The sequence below is a fragment of the Hoplias malabaricus genome, chromosome 2 (genome assembly GCF_029633855.1).
Source record: "Hoplias malabaricus isolate fHopMal1 chromosome 2, fHopMal1.hap1, whole genome shotgun sequence".
In the NCBI taxonomy this organism is placed as follows: Eukaryota; Metazoa; Chordata; class Actinopteri; order Characiformes; family Erythrinidae; genus Hoplias; species Hoplias malabaricus.
The window spans coordinates 58,717,322-58,735,539 of NC_089801.1; the positions used below are offsets into that span (position 1 = coordinate 58,717,322).

At 40.5% G+C, this 18,218-nt stretch overlaps 3 protein-coding genes across 3 annotated transcripts; all 3 read right to left on the minus strand.

Annotated features, from left to right (window-relative positions):
* Positions 1-696: 696 nt before the first annotated feature.
* LOC136686614 (E3 ubiquitin-protein ligase TRIM35-like) lies at positions 697-5,391 on the minus strand. The gene is made up of 6 exons (XM_066660506.1): positions 4,957-5,391; positions 4,414-4,509; positions 3,581-3,796; positions 2,656-2,678; positions 2,453-2,571; positions 697-2,123 (listed from the first exon to the last, which is right to left on the minus strand). The coding sequence occupies exons 1-6, from the start codon at positions 5,341-5,343 to the stop codon at positions 1,444-1,446; spliced, it is 1,521 nt and encodes a 506-aa protein (XP_066516603.1). The 5' UTR covers positions 5,344-5,391; the 3' UTR covers positions 697-1,443.
* Positions 5,392-6,778: 1,387 nt separating this feature from the next.
* LOC136686613 (E3 ubiquitin-protein ligase TRIM35-like) lies at positions 6,779-11,399 on the minus strand. Its single transcript, XM_066660505.1, has 6 exons — positions 10,965-11,399; positions 10,422-10,517; positions 9,589-9,804; positions 8,667-8,689; positions 8,464-8,582; positions 6,779-8,134 (listed from the first exon to the last, which is right to left on the minus strand). The coding sequence occupies exons 1-6, from the start codon at positions 11,349-11,351 to the stop codon at positions 7,455-7,457; spliced, it is 1,521 nt and encodes a 506-aa protein (XP_066516602.1). The 5' UTR covers positions 11,352-11,399; the 3' UTR covers positions 6,779-7,454.
* A 1,416-nt stretch (positions 11,400-12,815) lies between these two features.
* Positions 12,816-17,875, minus strand: LOC136686617 (E3 ubiquitin-protein ligase TRIM35-like). The gene is made up of 6 exons (XM_066660511.1): positions 17,512-17,875; positions 16,240-16,335; positions 15,289-15,504; positions 14,772-14,794; positions 14,569-14,687; positions 12,816-14,281 (listed from the first exon to the last, which is right to left on the minus strand). The coding sequence occupies exons 1-6, from the start codon at positions 17,536-17,538 to the stop codon at positions 13,593-13,595; spliced, it is 1,170 nt and encodes a 389-aa protein (XP_066516608.1). The 5' UTR covers positions 17,539-17,875; the 3' UTR covers positions 12,816-13,592.
* Positions 17,876-18,218: the final 343 nt, after the last annotated feature.

An 18,218-nucleotide genomic window follows, 5' to 3' on the forward strand; every position in this document is an offset into this window, starting at 1 on the left:
ATTCACCCAATTTTCCCTCCAGATGTTTGAGTCTCCTCCTCATATATGTGACCAATATATTTCTGACTTTATCCTTGAAATATTCTGAAATTTTAGTCAAAATCATATTATTTTAAAATTTAAAAAATGTTTTTCAGTGCAGTGACCCTAAAGCACCCCTGCTGTGTAAACTTATCAAATCCCATGTCTCACAGGCATTATGCAACAGACTTGGTAATTATTAACATCTTTAATTTCTTTGTTTAAAAACCACATCCTGCACTCTGTCTCCTGAAAAGAACGATTATAAACTGAAGGTGGAAGAATAATAGAAAACAGTCTGAGACCATTTCTCCAGCTTTCAGGAGTTTAAAATAGTAGTAATGGAAAAAAGGCTGTGTTGGGTACGTATGTTGTTCATTCATGTTTGTTGGTTCATGGGCTTTTAGTGAGACCTGGTCTGTCTATGTGGGTAAATGTGGGCAGCGCAGTAACACTGTAAACACGGGGCCCATAACATTTCATACAGAGTCTTAACTGTTACTACATTTTTCATCTCTGAATAAACAAGTTAATGCTTCAAATAGGATTTAATACAGAAACTCTGACACATCCAGGCCACTAGGTGTCAGTGTTACAGCTGTGTCATAATTTGATGAAGAATAAAAAAAAACAGCCTGATGTGAATCTGACAAATGAAAACCTCAAAGGATTAAGAAGGGAGTTGAGTGACTTAAAAAAGTCAAATTTTTTTCCCACTAGAAAAAGGTTTATACTTTCACTCCTTTTGAGCAGAGACATTATGTTCAACCATCAAAGCATTAATGAACAAACCTTGTTGCATCATTTTTATTTATTGTCATTTTTTTAGAATCAGAGTTCAGTACAGAAATGAAAAAAATAAAATTGGTTTTGTGCCCACCATAATCACATAGTTAATTAGACATTTAAACACGTTAGACATTTAACTACATCAAAACCTACATTAATTACAAGTTTTCTGATGGAAGACTTATTTGTAATTACTTCACATGTAATTTAAATTGCACCTCTTGTGATTTAAAAATTGCCTTTTTCAAACTGTTGTTTCCATATTAAAAAAATATTAATTCAGCTCTGTTTAGATCTTCCTTCACCATATTTAAAAACATAAAACCTGATAATATCGAAATGGGAATATTATTCTGTTTGTTGAATTATGATCTGTCAAATGAAAAAGACGCTTTCACTGCAGAAAACAAATGCTTAAAGGTTAGGTTGAATAGATTTATAATAAACTTATTTCACAGACTAAGGACATCAGTTATACTAGCTAAATTTAAGAAACTTGGAATAAAGTTATTTTACAGCATATATTCATTTTACAGCTGGACTGGTTTAGGCACAGCAGGTATTTTCACTGATCAGTGCACACTGATAAGCCCTGAATCTGACTCAGGTCTCATAACTCACCTGCTTCAGATATCAGCGAGACATCAACACCTGAAAAATTGCTACCAAAAAACATACTAGATAAAATATGACATAGCCCACACCATGCAGACAACACATACATAAAGTCATCAGTATTTCTTGCACATCTATGTACCACTCAATACAGTTGAATTTCTGCTCCATGTTTAACATCACTTTATTGGGCAGGATGCGCAGAGGTGAGGACTGTTCCCCAGGGATCAGGAAAGGAAAAAGCTCCTCGTCACTGGGCAGCTCGATGGAGCAGGAGAGCTTGAATTTCTTATTGGTGTCATAAAAGCTCACTGTTCTGCGCAGGAAATGCCGACCCAGCTTCACTCGCACTGTTCTGGGCATTATATGACACCAGGGCCAGGAGCTTGTAGATCCCAGGACCTTGCACACATCCCCCTCACGGCAGAGACCCCAGAACCCATTTTCAGGGGTCAAGTTTCTCACTGCGTTCCTCGCGGCTGAGCGTGAACACACTCCGATGGTCCAGTGCCTGCTGTCTCCAACCTCAACATCCCAGCAGTGGAAGCCATACCTGTAGCCTTTAAATCCCAGGACTACCTGGCTCCTCTGATGTGGACCAGGACATGGGTGGATGTGTGTTGACTTTTCCACACAGGCCAGGTTGTCTGAGATGGAGAAGTCTGTGGGAGCACTGTTTGGGTCCAGGACCACAGGATCTGAAAACATAGGAACAGATTGGTCATTGCAGCTCTTTAGACTAAGGGTCAATTACTGAGGGTCTGTTTCTTAGGGTCCATTTCTGAGGGTGGGTTTCTGAGGGTCTGTCTCTGAGGGTCCACTTCTCTATGTAAGTTAAAGAAAGAAAGAGAACACTAAGAGGAACCAAGGATGAAAGAAAAAAAGAAAGAAAGAAAGAATGAACGAACACTGAGAGGAACCAAGGCTAAAGCTGAGTTGAGGAGGTCCAGTGTAAGGCAGATCAATACTGTTCTAGTTAAGGTAAATTAAAGTTTGTAAATGACACCAACAGGTAATTCCCACTCACAGAAGGAACACGTGCTTTTCATCTTCTCCCACACTTCATATCTCAGGTTCCCCAGATGTTTGGCCACATCAATCAGAGTTCCTGAATCCAGTTGTGGATCCGGTGCATTGTATTGAGCTCTGTAGACACAAGACCAGGAACCTCAGCAAACACTGCACCCTCTGATTTAACAATATGCGTGTGACACTTGATCATTAACATACCTCTGCAGCAACTGGGCATAGTTCTGTGAAATGAAAAATGTGAGATACTTATTGTGTTCCCAATTATTGTGTAAAGTATTTTTATATTAATAATAATAATAAACATTACACACAAGGAAAGGGACATATGTCAGAGGCTTATTACAGTCTTAATTATTTTATTTATTTATGATTTATGATGGAGTAGAGTGCAATCTAGTAATCAAATTATTCTCAGGTTGTATGTCCTATAGGTTACACATTCCTAATCTGCTTTATTAGAGTGTTTTATTAGAGTTATTAGAGACTTTTTACCCAATAAAATATTAATGTCAAATACATGTCAAATAACCATTTCTGACAGCGAACATCCATCCATCCATTATCTGTAACCGCTTATCCAATTTAGGGTCGCGAGGGGTCCAGAGCCTACCTGGAATCATCAGGCGCAAGGCGGGAATACACCCTGGAGGGGACGCCAGTCCTTCACAGGGCAACACAGACACACACACATTCACTCACACACTCACACCTACGGACACTTTTGAGTCGCCAATCCACCTGCAACGTGTGTTTTTGGACTGTGGGAGGAAACCGGAGCACCCGGAGGAAACCCACGCGGACGCGGGGAGAACACATCAACACCTCACAGACAGTCACCCGGAGCGGGAATCGAACCCACAACCTCCAGGTTCCTGGAGCTGTGTGACTGCGACACTACCTGCTGCGCCACCGTGCCGCCTTCATTTCTGACAGTGAACATAATAATAATAATAATAATAATAATAATAATAATAATAATAATAATAATAATAATAATAATAATAATAATACATAACATAATATAATGTTCAAAGATATGTATTCAGACTCGGTATGTATTCAGATTCAGATTCAGTTCTATTCAGTGGACAGGTGTTACTAAGGTGTTATTAACAGTAATAACCTGCATAAAAGTGATGTCGTCATTCTCAAGCTGATCTTCCACATATCTCACTTTGCCTAAGAGAGACTCTAGTTGATGTTTTACACTTTCTTCCACATATTCTGTCTTTCTCTCCTCTTCCTCCCTCAGTGCTGAGATCTTCTCCTCCTCCTCCTCTTTCAGGAACTGGTGGAGCTTCCCAAACTCTTTCTTGATCAGCCTCTCTGTCCTCTGGGCCTGGTAATGGGACAAGTAGGGGTCAAAACACATGCAGCCACATGCAAAGCAGGAAGATATTAATTCATTCATTGTCTGTAAACCTTATCCAGCTCAGGTGGGTCTGGAGCCTACTTGGGCGCAAATCACTGGCCGCAAATTGTGGGAACACATCAGTCTTCCAGGGGGCACCAGTCCTTCACAGGGACACACACACTTACACCTAGGGACATTTCTGAGTCACCAATCCACCTACCAACGTGTGTTTTTGCAGTGTGGGAGGAAACCGGAGCACCCGGAGGAAACCAACACAGACACGGGGAGAAGACACCAAACTCCTCACAGACAGTCACAGAATGTGAATCGTGGGCATGCGCCATGAATGGCACCAAAGTCCCTACATAGTGCACTTTAGAGATTATTAAACTAAAACTACTACACATCGACAGTTGGATAACTATAACCGCAGCTAGTAGAATTTTTCCAGCTGTTTTCACCCCTCATTGCTCACTAGCAGTTCAATACGCTGCCACAACATCACAGTCAAAATATTTCACACACAGAGAAGAGACATTTTCCAGATTCCTACATGGATATGTAATGTTTAATACATTTCTTGGTTGAACAAAGTCGTATACCTGAATTAATAGATTGTTTTTGGTGTGTCCCACAGTGCTGTAGCGCAGAGAATCCAGAGCATCCAGAGCAGGCCGTAGAGCCACTTTAACTTCTCTCTATAAGAGAGAAAAGATCTTATTTGTTGTATGTATGTGTGTGTGTGTGTGTTGTGCTGATAGGAGTGTACCAGTGTTCCAATATTGTTGCTGGTGATTTACTGTAAAACATTACTGACACATCATATACACCAGCTCAGTCCATGTCTCCATAGACACCCTTTCAACATAGGACTCACATGGTGTATTGGTCGGCCGATAATATCAGCCAATATTATTGACTTGTGTTATTATAAGTATCTGTAAAAAATGTGATGAAAAATCACAGACAACAGACAATTACCATCTTTACACTGATCATCTCACAGAACATATTTGTGCATAATAAATAAGGTTCACTGAAACTATTAGAGAATAATCTAAGGCAAAACCATTACAATTGTAAAAGTATACTGATTGATGTGATGGCCTAACAGAGTTGTCAGTTTCTTTCTGTCTCTCTCTCACCTTGCATTTCTCTACAACCTGAGCCAGAGGCTGGACCTTGTGTGACCTGTGGCTGTGTTTCCTGCACACAGTGCATAGAAGCTCTTTGTCTGTTTCACAGAAAAACTTCACTCTCTCTCCGTGTTGAGGACACACCACTCCTCCGTCGCTCCCCTTCTCCTTCTCCCTCAGGAAAGACTCGCAGGCGTTCCTCAGGCTCAGGTTGGACACTGGTCTCTGTTCAGAAACCTGGCGGCAGACTGCACAGGTTCTGGATGATTTCCCGCTCCCGTGTCTGTCCAAGCAGCGGCGGCAGAAACTGTGTCCACAGGGAAGCAGCTGAGGATCCTGATAAACTTCACAACACACCGGACAGGAGAGGTCGTCCTCCAGAGAGAAGGAGGCCATGGAGAAGGCGAAAAGGCTGTGAAACAGGGACCGAGAGAAAGTGGAGGGTGAGCGTTTAACAGGAAAAGAAAGTGAAACTGACGCTCTGAGGGCGGGTCAGTTCATTGTGCTGAGAGTCCATAGGCTAGATTCACAAAAACAAATTAAAGGAACAGTATGCAATATTTTTACATTGAAATTACAGTGCTTAATAATTGTGATGTTTCACTGAGGTGTAACAGGGAGAACAGAGCCTCTGTACAGAAACTGCACTATGTAACTTTTGCAGAAGCGTAGGAATAATCCAGGGTGTGTTCCTGCCTTCATTTGATTCTGGGTAGGTTCCAGACCAACTGCGACCCTGAACTGGATAAGCAGTTACAATTATTCATTCACTGGGAACAAGGTGGGAACACACCCTGGAGGGGGTGCAGGTCCTTCACATGGCAACACACACTCACACATTCATTCACACACTCCAAACTGCAGAAACACTGCGGCATCTGTGAAGCTGTGAAATTGAGAATAAAAATCTACATGAGAATTAATTCAAAAGCATCAGTTTCCCCTAAGTCTACATCTTTCTTCCACAACTGATTCAGATTCAGTGTTCATATACTAATGATAATATGGTCCTGATGTGCCAGAAGATTCTTATTCCTTTATTTGTGAAACCCATATGAAAGTGTTATTCACCCAATTTTCCCTCCAGATGTTTGAGTCTCCTCCTCATATATGTGACCAATATATTTCTGACTTTATCCTTGAAATATTCTGAAATTTTAGTCAAAATCATATTATTTTAAATTTAAAAAAATGTTTTTCAGTGCAGTGACCCTAAAGCACCCCTGCTGTGTAAACTTATCAAATCCCATGTCTCACAGGCATTATGCAACAGACTTGGTAATTATTAACATCTTTAATTTCTTTGTTTAAAAACCACATCCTGCACTCTGTCTCCTGAAAAGAACGATTATAAACTGAAGGTGGAAGAATAATAGAAAACAGTCTGAGACCATTTCTCCAGCTTTCAGGAGTTTAAAATAGTAGTAATGAACATAGGCTGTGTTGGGTACGTATGTTGTTCATTCATGTTTGTTGGTTCATGGGCTTTTAGTGAGACCTGGTCTGTCTATGTGGGTAAATGTGGGCAGCGCAGTAACACTGTAAACACGGGGCCCATAACATTTCATACAGAGTCTTAACTGTTACTACATTTTTCATCTCTGAATAAACAAGTTAATGCTTCAAATAGGGTTTAATACAGAAACTCTGACACATCCAGGCCACTAGGTGTCAGTGTTACAGCTGTGTCATAATTTGATGAAGAATAAAAAAAAACAGCCTGATGTGAATCTGACAAATGAAAACCTCAAAGGATTAAGAAGGGAGTTGAGTGACTTAAAAAAGTCAAATTTTTTTCCCACTAGAAAAAGGTTTATACTTTCACTCCTTTTGAGCAGAGACATTATGTTCAACCATCAAAGCATTAATGAACAAACCTTGTTGCATCATTTTTATTTATTGTCATTTTTTTAGAATCAGAGTTCAGTACAGAAATGAAAAAAATAAAATTGGTTTTGTGCCCACCATAATCACATAGTTAATTAGACATTTAAACACGTTAGACATTTAACTACATCAAAACCTACATTAATTACAAGTTTTCTGATGGAAGACTTATTTGTAATTACTTCACATGTAATTTAAATTGCACCTCTTGTGATTTAAAAATTGCCTTTTTCAAACTGTTGTTTCCATATTAAAAAAATATTAATTCAGCTCTGTTTAGATCTTCCTTCACCATATTTAAAAACATAAAACCTGATAATATCGAAATGGGAATATTATTCTGTTTGTTGAATTATGATCTGTCAAATGAAAAAGACGCTTTCACTGCAGAAAACAAATGCTTAAAGGTTAGGTTGAATAGATTTATAATAAACTTATTTCATAGACTAAGGACATCAGTTATACTAGCTAAATTTAAGAAACTTGGAATAAAGTTATTTTACAGCATATATTCATTTTACAGCTGGACTGGTTTAGGCACAGCAGGTATTTTCACTGATCAGCGCACACTGATAAGCCCTGAATCTGACTCAGGTCTCATAACTCACCTGCTTCAGATATCAGCGAGACATCAACACCTGAAAAATTGCTACCAAAAAACATACTAGATAAAATATGACATAGCCCACACCATGCAGACAACACATACATAAAGTCATCAGTATTTCTTGCACATCTATGTACCACTCAATACAGTTGAATTTCTGCTCCATGTTTAACATCACTTTATTGGGCAGGATGCGCAGAGGTGAGGACTGTTCCCCAGGGATCAGGAAAGGAAAAAGCTCCTCGTCACTGGGCAGCTCGATGGAGCAGGAGAGCTTGAATTTCTTATTGGTGTCATAAAAGCTCACTGTTCTGCGCAGGAAATGCCGACCCAGCTTCACTCGCACTGTTCTGGGCATTATATGACACCAGGGCCAGGAGCTTGTAGATCCCAGGACCTTGCACACATCCCCCTCACGGCAGAGACCCCAGAACCCATTTTCAGGGGTCAAGTTTCTCACTGCGTTCCTCGCGGCTGAGCGTGAACACACTCCGATGGTCCAGTGCCTGCTGTCTCCAACCTCAACATCCCAGCAGTGGAAGCCATACCTGTAGCCTTTAAATCCCAGGACTACCTGGCTCCTCTGATGTGGACCAGGACATGGGTGGATGTGTGTTGACTTTTCCACACAGGCCAGGTTGTCTGAGATGGAGAAGTCTGTGGGAGCACTGTTTGGGTCCAGGACCACAGGATCTGAAAACATAGGAACAGATTGGTCATTGCAGCTCTTTAGACTAAGGGTCAATTACTGAGGGTCTGTTTCTTAGGGTCCATTTCTGAGGGTGGGTTTCTGAGGGTCTGTCTCTGAGGGTCCACTTCTCTATGTAAGTTAAAGAAAGAAAGAGAACACTAAGAGGAACCAAGGATGAAAGAAAAAAAGAAAGAAAGAAAGAATGAACGAACACTGAGAGGAACCAAGGCTAAAGCTGAGTTGAGGAGGTCCAGTGTAAGGCAGATCAATACTGTTCTAGTTAAGGTAAATTAAAGTTTGTAAATGACACCAACAGGTAATTCCCACTCACAGAAGGAACACGTGCTTTTCATCTTCTCCCACACTTCATATCTCAGGTTCCCCAGATGTTTGGCCACATCAATCAGAGTTCCTGAATCCAGTTGTGGATCCGGTGCATTGTATTGAGCTCTGTAGACACAAGACCAGGAACCTCAGCAAACACTGCACCCTCTGATTTAACAATATGCGTGTGACACTTGATCATTAACATACCTCTGCAGCAACTGGGCATAGTTCTGTGAAATGAAAAATGTGAGATACTTATTGTGTTCCCAATTATTGTGTAAAGTATTTTTATATTAATAATAATAATAAACATTACACACAAGGAAAGGGACATATGTCAGAGGCTTATTACAGTCTTAATTATTTTATTTATTTATGATTTATGATGGAGTAGAGTGCAATCTAGTAATCAAATTATTCTCAGGTTGTATGTCCTATAGGTTACACATTCCTAATCTGCTTTATTAGAGTGTTTTATTAGAGTTATTAGAGACTTTTTACCCAATAAAATATTAATGTCAAATACATGTCAAATAACCATTTCTGACAGCGAACATCCATCCATCCATTATCTGTAACCGCTTATCCAATTTAGGGTCGCGAGGGGTCCAGAGCCTACCTGGAATCATCAGGCGCAAGGCGGGAATACACCCTGGAGGGGACGCCAGTCCTTCACAGGGCAACACAGACACACACACATTCACTCACACACTCACACCTACGGACACTTTTGAGTCGCCAATCCACCTGCAACGTGTGTTTTTGGACTGTGGGAGGAAACCGGAGCACCCGGAGGAAACCCACGCGGACGCGGGGAGAACACATCAACACCTCACAGACAGTCACCCGGAGCGGGAATCGAACCCACAACCTCCAGGTTCCTGGAGCTGTGTGACTGCGACACTACCTGCTGCGCCACCGTGCCGCCTTCATTTCTGACAGTGAACATAATAATAATAATAATAATAATAATAATAATAATAATAATAATAATAATAATAATAATAATAATAATACATAACATAATATAATGTTCAAAGATATGTATTCAGACTCGGTATGTATTCAGATTCAGATTCAGTTCTATTCAGTGGACAGGTGTTACTAAGGTGTTATTAACAGTAATAACCTGCATAAAAGTGATGTCGTCATTCTCAAGCTGATCTTCCACATATCTCACTTTGCCTAAGAGAGACTCTAGTTGATGTTTTACACTTTCTTCCACATATTCTGTCTTTCTCTCCTCTTCCTCCCTCAGTGCTGAGATCCTCTCCTCCTCCTCCTCTTTCAGGAACTGGTGGAGCTTCCCAAACTCTTTCTTGATCAGCCTCTCTGTCCTCTGGGCCTGGTAATGGGACAAGTAGGGGTCAAAACACATGCAGCCACATGCAAAGCAGGAAGATATTAATTCATTCATTGTCTGTAAACCTTATCCAGCTCAGGTGGGTCTGGAGCCTACTTGGGCGCAAATCACTGGCCGCAAATTGTGGGAACACATCAGTCTTCCAGGGGGCACCAGTCCTTCACAGGGACACACACACTTACACCTAGGGACATTTCTGAGTCACCAATCCACCTACCAACGTGTGTTTTTGCAGTGTGGGAGGAAACCGGAGCACCCGGAGGAAACCAACACAGACACGGGGAGAAGACACCAAACTCCTCACAGACAGTCACAGAATGTGAATCGTGGGCATGCGCCATGAATGGCACCAAAGTCCCTACATAGTGCACTTTAGAGATTATTAAACTAAAACTACTACACATCGACAGTTGGATAACTATAACCGCAGCTAGTAGAATTTTTCCAGCTGTTTTCACCCCTCATTGCTCACTAGCAGTTCAATACGCTGCCACAACATCACAGTCAAAATATTTCACACACAGAGAAGAGACATTTTCCAGATTCCTACATGGATATGTAATGTTTAATACATTTCTTGGTTGAACAAAGTCGTATACCTGAATTAATAGATTGTTTTTGGTGTGTCCCACAGTGCTGTAGCGCAGAGAATCCAGAGCATCCAGAGCAGGCCGTAGAGCCACTTTAACTTCTCTCTATAAGAGAGAAAAGATCTTATTTGTTGTATGTATGTGTGTGTGTGTGTGTTGTGCTGATAGGAGTGTACCAGTGTTCCAATATTGTTGCTGGTGATTTACTGTAAAACATTACTGACACATCATATACACCAGCTCAGTCCATGTCTCCATAGACACCCTTTCAACATAGGACTCACATGGTGTATTGGTCGGCCGATAATATCAGCCAATATTATTGACTTGTGTTATTATAAGTATCTGTAAAAAATGTGATGAAAAATCACAGACAACAGACAATTACCATCTTTACACTGATCATCTCACAGAACATATTTGTGCATAATAAATAAGGTTCACTGAAACTATTAGAGAATAATCTAAGGCAAAACCATTACAATTGTAAAAGTATACTGATTGATGTGATGGCCTAACAGAGTTGTCAGTTTCTTTCTGTCTCTCTCTCACCTTGCATTTCTCTACAACCTGAGCCAGAGGCTGGACCTTGTGTGACCTGTGGCTGTGTTTCCTGCACACAGTGCATAGAAGCTCTTTGTCTGTTTCACAGAAAAACTTCACTCTCTCTCCGTGTTGAGGACACACCACTCCTCCGTCGCTCCCCTTCTCCTTCTCCCTCAGGAAAGACTCGCAGGCGTTCCTCAGGCTCAGGTTGGACACTGGTCTCTGTTCAGAAACCTGGCGGCAGACTGCACAGGTTCTGGATGATTTCCCGCTCCCGTGTCTGTCCAAGCAGCGGCGGCAGAAACTGTGTCCACAGGGAAGCAGCTGAGGATCCTGATAAACTTCACAACACACCGGACAGGAGAGGTCGTCCTCCAGAGAGAAGGAGGCCATGGAGAAGGCGAAAAGGCTGTGAAACAGGGACCGAGAGAAAGTGGAGGGTGAGCGTTTAACAGGAAAAGAAAGTGAAACTGACGCTCTGAGGGCGGGTCAGTTCATTGTGCTGAGAGTCCATAGGCTAGATTCACAAAAACAAATTAAAGGAAAGTATGCAATATTTTTACATTGAAATTACAGTACTTAATAATTGTGATGTTTCACTGAGGTGTAACAGGGAGAACAGAGCCTCTGTACAGAAACTGCACTATGTAACTTTTGCAGAAGCGTAGGAATAATCCAGGGTGTGTTCCTGCCTTCATTTGATTCTGGGTAGGTTCCAGACCAACTGCGACCCTGAACTGGATAAGCAGTTACAATTATTCATTCACTGGGAACAAGGTGGGAACACACCCTGGAGGGGGTGCAGGTCCTTCACATGGCAACACACACTCACACATTCATTCACACACTCCAAACTGCAGAAACACTGCGGCATCTGTGAAGCTGTGAAATTGAGAATAAAAATCTACATGAGAATTAATTCAAAAGCATCAGTTTCCTCTAAGTCTACATCTTTCTTCCACAACTGATTCAGATTCAGTGTTCATATACTAATGATAATATGGTCCTGATGTGCCAGAAGATTCTTATTCCTTTATTTGTGAAACCCATATGAAAGTGTTATTCACCCAATTTTCCCTCCAAATGTTTGAGTCTCCTCCTCATATATGTGACCAATATATTTCTGACTTTATCCTTGAAATATTCTGAAATTTTAGTCAAAATCATATTATTTTAAATTTAAAAAAATGTTTTTCAGTGCAGTGACCCTAAAGCACCCCTGCTGTGTAAACTTATCAAATCCCATGTCTCACAGGCATTATGCAACAGACTTGGTAATTATTAACATCTTTAATTTCTTTGTTTAAAAACCACATCCTGCACTCTGTCTCCTGAAAAGAACGATTATAAACTGAAGGTGGAAGAATAATAGAAAACAGTCTGAGACCATTTCTCCAGCTTTCAGGAGTTTAAAATAGTAGTAATGAACATAGGCTGTGTTGGGTACGTATGTTGTTCATTCATGTTTGTTGGTTCATGGGCTTTTAGTGAGACCTGGTCTGTCTATGTTTGTAAATGTGGGCAGCGCAGTAACACTGTAAACACGGGGCCCATAACATTTCATACAGAGTCTTAACTGTTACTACATTTTTCATCTCTGAATAAACAAGTTAATACTTCAAATAGGGTTTAATACAGAAACTCTGACACATCCAGGTCACTAGGTGTCAGTGTTACAGCTGTGTCATAATTTGATGAAGAATAAAAAAAAAACAGCCTGATGTGAATGTGACAAATGAAAAACTCAAAGAATTTAGAAGGGAGTTGAGTGACTTAAAAAGTCAAATTTTTTTCCCACTAGAAAAAGGTTTATAATTTCACTCCTAATATTCAGCCTTTTGAGCAGAGACATTATGTTCAAACCATCAAAGAATTAATGAACAAACCTTGTTGCATCATATTTATTTATTGTCATTTTCTTTTAATCAGAGTTCAGTACAGAAATGAAAAAAATAAAATTGGTTTTGTGCCCACCATAATCACATAGTTAATTAGACATTTAAACACGTTAGACATTTAACTACATCAAAACCTACATTAATTACAAGTGTAATAAAAAATGTACACCAAATAAAGCAGCTTTTTATTTCATTGGAATATTTATAGAACATTTATGTTATTTCACCATCAGATCAAGTCTTAAAATGACAACTATACTGTACTGTGTTTTCTGATGGAAGACTTATTTGTAATTACTTCACATGTAATTTAAATTGCACCTCTTGTGATTTAAAAATTGCCTTTTTCAAACTGTTGTTTCCATATTAAAAAAATATTAATTCAGCTCTGTTTAGATCTTCCTTCACCATATTTAAAAACATAAAACCTGATAATATCGAAATGGGAATATTATTCTGTTTGTTGAATTATGATCTGTCAAATGAAAAAGACGCTTTCACTGCAGAAAACAAATGCTTAAAGGTTAGGTTGAATAGATTTATAATAAACTTATTTCACAGACTAAGGACATCAGTTATACTAGCTAAATTTAAGAAACTTGGAATAAAGTTATTTTACAGCATATATTCATTTTACAGCTGGACTGGTTTAGGCACAGCAGGGATTTTCACTGATCAGCGCACACTGATAAGCCCTGAATCTGACTCAGGTCTCATAACTCACCTGCTTCAGATATCAGCGAGACACCTGAAAATCCACTACCAAGAAATGTATTATGTAAAACATCACATAGACCACAACACACAGCCCACAGATATATAAACACATCCATTTATCATCCATATCTATGTACCTCTCAATGTGGTTGAATTTCTGCTCCATGTTTAACATCACTTTATTGGGCAGGATGCGCAGAGGCAAGGAGTGTTCCCCAGGGATCAGGAAAGGAAAAAGCTCCTCGTCACTGGGCAGCTCGATGGAGCAGGAGAACATGAAATTGTTATTGCTGTCATTAAAACTTTGTTGGTAGAAGCTCACTGTTCTGGAAAGGAGATGATGCCCCAGCTTCACTCGCACTGTTCTGGGCATTATATGACACCAGGGCCAGGAGCTTGTAGATCCCAGGACCTTGTACACATCCCCATCACGGCAGAGACCCCAGAACCCGTTTTCAGGGGTCAAGTTTCTCACTGCGTTCCTCGCGGCTGAACGAGAACACACTCCGATGGTCCAGTGCCTGCTGTCTCCAACCTCAACATCCCAGCAGTGGAAGTCATCCTTGTAGCTTTTAAATCCCAGGACTACCTGGCTCCTCTGATGTGGACCAGGACATGGGCGGATGTGTGTTGACTTTTCCACACAGGCCAAGTTGTCTGAGATGGAGAGGTCTGCAGGAGCACTGTTTGGGTCCAGGACCACAGGATCTGAAAACATAGGAACAGATTGGTCATTGCAGCTCTTTAGACTAAGGGTCAATTACTGAGGGTGGGTTTCTTAGGGTCCATTTCTGGGGGTCAGTTTCTGAGGGTCCACTTCTCTATGTAAGTTAAAGAAAGAAAGAAAACCCTAAGAGGAACCAAAGCTAAAAGAAAGAAAACACTGAGAGGAACCAAGGCTAAAGCTGAGTTGAGGAGGTCCAGTGTAAGGCAGATCAATACTGTTCTAGTTAAGATAAATTAAAGTTTGACACCAACAGGTAATTCCCACTCACAGAAGGAACACGTGCTTTTCATCTTCTCCCACACTTCATATCTCAGGTTCCCCAGATGTTTGGCCACATCAATCAGAGTTCTTGAGTCCAGCTGTGGATCCGGTGCATTGTACTGAGCTCTGTAGACACAAGACCAGGAACCTCAGCAAACACTGCACCCTCTGATTTAACAATATGCGTGTGACACTTGATCATTAACATACCTCTGCAGCAACTGGGCATAGTTCTGTGAAATGAAAAATGTGAGATTCTCATTTTGTTCCCTCAAGTATTTTTATAATAATAATAATAATAATAATAATAATAATAATAATAAACATTACATACAAGGAAAGGGACATATGTCAGAGGCTTATTACAGTCTTAATCATTTTATTTATTTATGATTTATGATGGAGTATAGTGCAATCTAGTAATCAAATTATTCTCAGGTTGTATGTCCTATAGGTTACACATTCCTAATCTGCTTTATTAGAGTGTTTTATTAGAGTTATTAGAGACTTTTTACCCAATAAAATATTAATGTCAAATACATGTCAAATAACCATTTCTGACAGTGAACATAATAATAATAATAATAATAATAATAATAATAATAATAATAATACATAACATAATATAATGTTCAAAGATATGTATTCAGACTCGGTATGTATTCAGATTCAGATTCAGTTCTATTCAGTGGACAGGTGTTACTAAGGTGTTATTAACAGTAATAACCTGCATAAAAGTGTGGCCGTCATTCTCAAGCTGATCTTCCACATATCTCACTTTGCCTAAGAGAGACTCTAGTTGATGTTTTACACTTTCTTCCACATATTCTGTCTTTCTCTCCTCTTCCTCCCTCAGTGCTGAAATCCTCTCCTCCTCCTCCTCTTTCAGGAACTGGTGGAGCTTCCCAAACTCTTTCTTGATCAGCCTCTCTGTCCTCTGGGCCTGGTAATGGGACAAGTCAAATTTCAGTCACTTTCATGTGCGTGTCAGACTTGTTTGTGAACTGTCAGATTGAATTTCCTGCATTTTTTGTTTTGCCTTTATACACGCGCCTAGAGGTTTTCACCTCGTAGATTACCAGCAACACTGTCAAACAACAGGGGAGGAGAGGCTCGAGCTGCATCCCAAATAGCTCTATACTCCTTACATAGTGCACTTCACAGGTTGTAAACTAAATCTACTACTACACCCAGAGAGGGCATTAGTTCAACAGCAAGATGTGAAGCTTACACCCGAATATAAACAGCTTAAGGTAAGATACAATGCTCTAAATGAGTGCAGAAACCATTATTTTATGACCTACATCGTGCAACTACATAGGGTGGAGAGGTACATTTGACATTCAGCTGATTTCTTGGTGCAGGATTAGAAAACATCTTGCTTTTTGTCTTCTGATCCTAATCATGTAAATGCTATTCACACACGAGGTAACAATGCACCTGTTTTGCAGATTTAATACAAAGATTTTTCTCACAAATATGACGTTTTTGTTGTTGTTCCATTTTGGTTGGGTTGGATCATGACAGTGCAGTTAGAATATTACCAGTTGTTTTTACTCCTCATGGATCCCCAACAGTTCAATAATCAGCCTCAATAACACAGTCACAATATTTCACACAGAGAAAAGACATTGCCCAGATTCCTACATGGACATGTCAGCTGAACAGAGTCAGATACCTGTATGTATCGTTTGTGTGTGGTGTGTCCCGCAGTGCCGTAGCGCAGAGAATCCAGAGCATCCAGAGCAGGGCGCAGAGCCGCTTTAACTTCTCTCTGTAGAAAGAAAACATTATATTTGTGTATGTGAGTGTTGTGCACATAGGTGCGTCTGTAGTGAAGACCTCCCGGCCCTTGCTCTAAAGACCCTTTCACCATAGGGCTCACCTGATGTATTTTTCTGCTGAAAATATCAGCCAATATTAGTAACTGTTATTATCCGTGTCCTGCTTCTCCTCCCATTGCAACCGGCCTCCCAAGCGAATCCCACCACTGCCTCTGTCTCCTTTCCTTACCTCCATTTCTGGCTAAATTGCTATGGAATCATCAGAGGAGAAACCCCACCTCTACCTTCACTGCCGGCATGTGGCCTCAAACCTCCTATTTCCTCCTCCTTCAGCTGAACAGCCACGGTGCTCCTGAACTACATTGTACCTTTTGCTCATTCATCTAATGAGAGGAAACTCTCATCTCTCACCTCCTCTGCTGGTGTATGGAGCCCCACAGTGATGCAATGATGTCACAGGTTCCTCTCTCCTGACTCACTGCCTCCTGATGGAGCTGTGGATTCCTTTTCTCTCTTACAAGTCTTTGCTTGCATTTGAAATTAACATTGGCTTGAAATCTGCAATATTCCTGCACATTACCAGGTCACTAGTTCACATACAGGGCTCACCAAGATGACTGCATTTTTGAAAATACTGGAACAGAAAGCAGGCAGCACCTTTAAGCATTCATTCTGACATGACTTTCACTGGGCACAAGGCAGGAACTCACCCTGGAGGGAGCACCTATACTTCACAGGGTCCTTTCAGTCATGCACAAGTTTATTAAAATCCAGGACACCAGTCAAACCCTCGACCAAAGTACCTCTGACCATTTGGTAACACTTAATGAATGGCTGTAATTTTTGGGCATTTGGCATCACACACACTCTCAAGCCACCCTGAAAATTTCAACCTTTATGGCATGGTCTGTACTAGCAAATCTAAGTTATGTAATAATAACATCATTTTGGGAGTAGGACCATGCCCAAACTCCACCCCTCTGCTCTATATATTCCCTACAAATAGCACAATCACAGTTAAAGGAACACTAGGAAATATGATTTTGGAGCTGTAGTTAAAATAAAAAACACAACTATTGTTACCTAGTGTTCCTTTAGCACAGAGACAACTACCAGCTACCAGCAACTACAATGATCATATCATTTTACATGTTTCTCTCTCTCACCTTGCGTCGCTGTACATCCTGATCCATCGGCTGAACACTGTGGGACCTGTGGCTGTGTTTCCTGCACTTTGGCTTTTTCGCTCCCTTGCTCCTTCTCCGTCAGATTACACACAGAGCAGGTTGTGATGTTGCTAATGACGCAATGTTCTTCCCAACTGTCCACAGTGAAGCAGCTATGGATCCTGAAAATCTTCACAAACTTTAGCAGGTTAAGAAGAAAAAGAACAAAAAGAATCCACTGCTACGTTATGGAAAACTGGAGCTCCTCCCTTTCATAAGGACATGAAAATTATTGGTGTGAAGTTCAGGCGTGATCTGATCACCCTCGGGCTGTAAAGACTGGTTTGTCTGGTTTATGGGTGAATTGACATCTAAGCTTTATATTAGTGTGTGTAGATGAGCTGATGGTAGATTATGACTGATTGTGTAAAGCTGCATTGCAACAACATCAGTTGTGAAAAGCACTATATAAATCATCATTTTGATCTGATGATTAAGATTTCATTCTCCACACATTTTCCATTCAATTACTGTTATGATTGCAATACTTCATGACATGTGAGCCTGTTTATGGCGCGTGTGTCCTTCCCCACAGAAGTGCTTAGGAGACACTATATTTAATAAGAAACTGTGAGGCAAATAAACATGAAAAGACCTGGCGTCACGTTTTTAACGGCGATTCCCAGTCAGAGCAGCAGGGGTCAGTC

Coding starts and splice junctions, on each gene's coding strand:
- LOC136686614 (XM_066660506.1), bottom strand. CDS start 5,343: ATGGCCTCCTTCTCTCTGGAGGACGACCTCTCCTGTCCGGTGTGTTGT. Junction 3,797..4,413: donor AAAACAATCTATTAATTCAG/GTATACGACTTT, acceptor TCCCATTACCAG/GCCCAGAGGACAGAGAGGCT. Junction 2,679..3,580: donor ACGACATCACTTTTATGCAG/GTTATTACTGTT, acceptor TTCATTTCACAG/AACTATGCCCAGTTGCTGCA.
- LOC136686613 (XM_066660505.1), bottom strand. CDS start 11,351: ATGGCCTCCTTCTCTCTGGAGGACGACCTCTCCTGTCCGGTGTGTTGT. Junction 9,805..10,421: donor AAAACAATCTATTAATTCAG/GTATACGACTTT, acceptor TCCCATTACCAG/GCCCAGAGGACAGAGAGGCT. Junction 8,690..9,588: donor ACGACATCACTTTTATGCAG/GTTATTACTGTT, acceptor TTCATTTCACAG/AACTATGCCCAGTTGCTGCA.
- LOC136686617 (XM_066660511.1), bottom strand. CDS start 17,538: ATGGATCAGGATGTACAGCGACGCAAG. Junction 14,688..14,771: donor TATGCCCAGTTGCTGCAGAG/GTATGTTAATGA, acceptor TTGTGTCTACAG/AGCTCAGTACAATGCACCGG. Junction 14,282..14,568: donor GAAAAGCACGTGTTCCTTCT/GTGAGTGGGAAT, acceptor CTATGTTTTCAG/ATCCTGTGGTCCTGGACCCA.